This window comes from Penaeus japonicus, unplaced genomic scaffold (assembly GCF_977035675.1).
Source record: "Penaeus japonicus unplaced genomic scaffold, GWHDUDI00000001_assembly GWHDUDI00000024, whole genome shotgun sequence".
Taxonomy (NCBI): Eukaryota; Metazoa; Arthropoda; class Malacostraca; order Decapoda; family Penaeidae; genus Penaeus; species Penaeus japonicus.
In genome coordinates this window covers 39,900,583-39,906,413 of record NW_028234426.1, presented here as the reverse complement: position 1 = coordinate 39,906,413, position 5,831 = coordinate 39,900,583, and the positions used below count along the sequence as shown (strand labels likewise).

General features: G+C 36.6%; 1 protein-coding gene across 1 annotated transcript in view; it reads left to right on the top strand.

Annotated features, from left to right (window-relative positions):
* The first annotated feature begins 4,760 nt into the window (after positions 1 to 4,760).
* LOC122255400 (uncharacterized) overlaps positions 4,761 to 5,831 on the top strand; it is a 13,009-nt gene continuing 11,938 nt past the window's right edge. Inside the window, exon 1 of the mRNA XM_043019459.2 lies at positions 4,761 to 5,007. Coding sequence (XP_042875393.2) covers positions 4,804 to 5,007 — 204 coding nt within the window. The 5' untranslated portion in view covers positions 4,761 to 4,803. The remainder of the gene's footprint in view (positions 5,008 to 5,831) is intronic.

Here is a 5,831-nt window from a genome sequence, read left to right as displayed (position 1 = left end):
AAAAAGATATAAAAAAAACAGAGGAAATTGATATGGAAATCGCCTTCCTGTAATAAAAACGAAATTGACTTCATAATCACAAACAGGCGCGACATTGTACATGATCCGAGTTATTAATGAAGTAACCGTTGGTAATGACCATAGAATGATCAGTAGTCAAATCTCATTACATTTAAATTCATACGGAAGCCACTCATTAATCTAACCAACATCAAGAACAGGGCGACAGAATTTTGCCTCACCATCCACACCAGAAACTCAGTCCTCGAAGATCATAAACAATGAACGACCAATTCAATGAGATAAGAATGAAATAGGTGGTGCAGACGGAAAACAAAGACCCCCTGTGCTTTCCCTAGCAACCGCTCCCGCCACCACGTTCTCGCCACTCTTTTCCACATTATCTCGACATTTCCATATTTCGGCGCTATTAGATGTCGCAGCGGTTGTGTTCCTTTCGTCGTATTTTAAAGCAAAATCGTTGCACTTTGGCATAGTATTATTTGAAAAACTAAAACTAAATGTAAGCTGGAGAGAACCATCTAAATTTCCCATGGGATGTCCGTGGTAAGTTTTGTTCTGGTTACTATGACGTCATGTTGACAAACAAGCACACCTATCTTTAAACGTGGAAAAAAAAGTAATATTATATAAATATATATTTTCCGACCGCCTATTGTCATTCTAACGTAAATGTCAGTGTCAACATCTTTGTGTAATGTTCCATTCACAATTAACCTACTGAAACAAACAAACAAACAAACAAACAAACAAACAAACACACACACACACACACACACACACACACACACACACACACACACACACACACACACACACACACACACACACACACACACAACACACACACGAGACACACACACACACACGCACGCACGCACACACACACACGCACGCACGCACACACATGCACACGCACGCACACACATGCACACGCATACACATGCACACGCACACACATGCACACGCACACACGGGCGCATGCATGCACGCACACACACATAAACGCGCGCGCACACACTATTTTCCCACAGCTAAATTGTAGCAAAGTAGCATGGTAATATTAAAAGGTATGTGAACAAAATGTAGGCTGAAAAAACATCTGAACTTACCACAGTATACCCGTGCTCAGTTTAGTTCTGGGTGACAAGTAAAACTCCGACATGTAGAGTAACAAGCAAACCATTACGAAGCTTATTCCAAATGTGGAAAAGAACGTAATAGTCTATTTACCGATAACTTTCCAACCGAATGACATTGTACAAGTCAGAGTCAACATTTTTGTATCACGTTCACTGCACAATTAACCTACTGAAACTCAACATCAATTATAACGTAACAATTAAACTGCTGCTGCAGTTATTATTAGTACTTATTATCAGTTATTATTAGTACTTACCTTATTTGTTGTTTTACCTTCTTCCTAATTGAGAACTTATCCTTGTTTACTGAATTTTCATTTTTCGTTGACTTTCAATATTTCCTCTCTTTCGTTACCATTCACATCAATACAATAGCAAATTACAATACAAGAACTAATGAATATGTGAGAATTTTACCGAAACTGTTTTTTGTGATTCAGAGCACCATATTTTTTTTTTCCATAATATAGTGTTAGCATGATAGATGCACAATTTCATGTACAATTCGCTGTAATTCACTAATAACAACAATGAATTATTTGCCAACTTTCACAAAATAAAATCTATAACAAAGAGTCGTTTGACCACTCGTTCACTCTCCCTCATTTCGAAGTAAACTGAGCAAAAGACTGTGCTACGACAGGGCACGAGCTCAGCCCAGCGACATGATTGGTTGATTCGTGGCTTCAGGCTCTCTCATTGGCTAGCTTGTGTAAATATTGTTGATGATAAAAAATGTGGATGCGCGCGTTGGCTGAAAAACTGAAATTTAAAATTAACATAAAAGTATCTCTTACATTTCTCTACTAGCGCACTAAGGTAACGTAGCCATTGTTTAAGAGAATTAGACTTAACAAGCTGAGTGTCAGTCCGCTGTCCCGCCTTGTTATGTTTCGTCTCTAAAACATGTATAATTGTATATCGATAAAGTATTGCACAAATAAGTGCCATTGGTGTAAATGTAATAACCTATTACTCATATCCAATTGAACAACAAGCTCTCTTTGTCTGTGTGTGACAGCGCGCACATGAAAAGAGCAGATTAGCGTTTGTCGTTTCTAAGAACCACAGCGACCTATGGAGTCAGTCTTTAAGAACGTCCACTGCACCAAATTATTTTGAAAGACGCATTTTCCTTACTCTGTAATGTGTTTTAGTTGAGGATATACAATTAATAATTCTTGTGTTGCTGCTCTGCTCACTTATGGAGGATGGTACGTTCCCTTTGATAAGAAAATAATGCAAATTAAGGTATGATGCTCATAAGCTTGGCACGTACCATAGGGAAATGCAAAATAAAAAGATTTTTTTCCATATTTCATTCAGGTTCATGGTGCGTAGGTACAAAAGTACAAATTCTTTGAGGCAGTCGTGTAGGTGTGGGCAGACCTTGGGTGTGAGTGGGATACAATCATCAACATCAGTGCATGACAAATGTTGCATGAATACGGTATGTGAGAGAGTGGCCGGTAGAATATGGCGAAGGTGGTTAGGTGGGAGAAACAGGGGAGGCTGTGAAAGAGGCAGATACAGACTTACGGAGGAAGTTCCTGTAATTAAAGGGAAGGGAGTGGGGATTAAAGGGTAAAGTAAAAAAAGAAAATAACAAAGAACGAGAGAGCGGAAGAGAAAGCATGGATTTTAATCAAAGTTATACAGCAAAGTAATTAAGTATGCTAGTTTGTCATTTGATAGATTATAAATAAAGCGGAAACCTATGAATGATGGCTCGACTGCCGTCTTTCTTTTTCTTTTCTGTCACTTACACACTCAGATTTTTTATTCTGATTTAATCCTTCATTTGTCATCGTTGTTTTTTTTTTTTTTCCTCTCTCTCTCTCTCTCTCTTGACAAATATATGTTTCTCTAATTTCTAAGGGCAGGAATAATACAAACGTCTGCAACTCTTCCTCCAGTTCTACATATCTGTACTTCAAATTTATTTCATTCATTCTATTTTTTCATATTTAATACTGTCTTTCAGAAATCATATTGATATTTGCAATGTCTTTCATGCACATTATATTGTTTGCTCTTAAACATAAAACTTTATTTATTTCGGTGAAATTCGCTCGTAAGCTATTACTTTATATATCTGTTTAATTATCGGTTAACTACTAAACTTGTTGAACACACTGTCGGTTCCCTCCAGTTTTTAGGAGAGATAACCCTTCCCCTGTTGTTGCTGTGAGTGGTTCCTCACTCACCCATTCTTGAAGATTTTCAATTACTTAAAGCTTTGTGTTTTTATTTATCCGTTGTCACTGTTGCCGTCGTTATCAACGGAGCAAAGGTATTTGAAGGGTCAGCATGAGGCGACTAATACCACAGTATAGAGCTCACTCTCTAATTTATTGAAAGCGGTCAAAACCTGTGGATAAGTACATTGTCAATGAATAAATACTCGAAGCTTAAGAACAAAACTATCGTTGGTTCTATTCTAGTAGGTTACATTGTAATCCATATGTCTATAAAGATTAATATATCACTTATACACTGTTATTTAATAATAGGGTTTATACATACACTTACCGGAACTAGTCGTCACGATGGTGTCTAAGTCTTGACTGTCGTGTATGTGGCTATACTACAAGTGTGTCTATAGAATAAGGGTCCTACTGTTTGCTTGAGTGTTTTTTTAGCTGTTTATAACCACGGTCAGGCCACATGACGGCTTTCCTGGCCTATCTTATCGTTGTTGCGGTGTCAGCGCCGGCGATGACAGCCGCGCGATTATGGTCGGCCACACATAGCGGCCGCTCTGGACGTGTTTTACTTTGCCGTGTTTTCCGCGACTATTTCCGTTTCTTCCTTTCCCCTTTCTTTATTCCCCCCCTTTGCTACCGCTAGCGGTAACAGTCACGCTGTTTTTAATTTGTCTCGGTCTCAAAGTATCCTTCAAGAATTTGCTCTCCTTGAAGGTGTTCAACTTAATTGAAACGGATTATGATATTTTCTTCAACATCAATGCTTCGCAGTCGTTTCTCAGTCTTTTCTAGATAGTTTATGGCCTTGGTATCATTATTCTTTTGTTATATGATTTATTATCATCCTTTTCTTCTTATTATTGATGATATATTACTTAATTATTACTATTTTTACTGTTATCATTATTTTTTATGGCTATTGTTATTGTTATCATTATTCATATCACTGTTCCTATTACTTGTAGCAGTATTATTATTGTTGTTGCTGTTGATATTATTATTATCATTGATATTATCATTATTATCAATGTTGTTGCCATTACTATCATTGTTAGTAGTATTAATAGCAGTAGTATTGAGCCACATACAATACTGGAGGTAAGTAAAAGTTCTTTGGTGAAGATTTATTTTTAAAAATATCCACGCATGCCGCCTATACTGAACATTTTTTTCTAGGCCGTGGAATAGACTCGAATATCGCTCTTTACGATTTCCCTCCGTAAAGCGGACTATTCCCGTGCTGCCATATTTTGATCGCCTTCCAATGTTTGTCTTGCTTTGCATCTTTAACTGCATGGAATTTTCAATCCCCCCTAAATATTATATCCTTGACATCGAACATGTCACTCCACAGAGTCCGCCTTTAACCTAACGCTTTTAATTCATTTCAGCACTGAAATCTTACACAAACTATTGACTACGTCGCAAGGTATATGAAACATGAAAATCATACACAACGAAATAATAATTTCATACATATACAACTTCAAATAGGTCACAAAACATTTGTTACGTCAATTCTAATCATCGGGTCATCCATTAACGTGGAAAAGCGGCACCACCGCATTGCTTTCGCCGAGACGTGGCACCGCTGTAATGTTTACCTCGGATTTGAATGCTGGAAGGACACGAATATCGTAAGATTACTTCTTATTTCTTCGTTTTAATTAGGGTTTTGCTTTATATATCGGTGTCAAACTATAATTTTTGTATTATTAAAATATTATGTTTTGGAGTAAAGTGTTTATCTTTGAAATATTGTTTTGAATGAAAGCGTAAGGGAAAGATTTATTTGATGCAAGGATTTTCTAGAGATAATTTTTGGGAGGATAATTTACCAGTAAACGTCTAACTTTGTTTCATTCATTTTAATCATCAGTCTTATCCTCTCTATAGCCTGATTTGGGAGAAGATCCGATTATCTTCTCGTTTATCATAGTGCTTATGTCTTTGAGTTCTAACTCTCTGTAATCTTCAATTTATATCTTTATTAACTGTATTTTTAGTATGGTTTTATTAATCACTCTGAAAATTTTCAAGTCCAATGAAAGGCTGTACATCAAGGATAACAATAAGATAGATATCAATGATTAGTAAACACTGACTTACATGAAACCTCTTTATAAAAAAAAAACTCCTATAAGGAGTGTCATAGGGAGTGAAATGCTCTAGAAATTTGCCTGGTAATAGAATTTATATCTATATTGGTATATTGCATGCCTAAACAAGATATTTGTACCAGCATAATCTTTATAATTAGTTTCAATGGATTAGCAGTACTATTTCTAGATATTAGATATCAAATACAATCCTTAGATACCAATTTTGTTAGCATTGGCAACATACATCTTGTGCTCTGGCAACCCTAGCATACACCTTCACTATGTATATTCTGGCAAGGTGGAGCTTGTAGATCTCCATTGCCAAATAAGGAACCATCCCAAGCTCTGTCTTGTCAGAA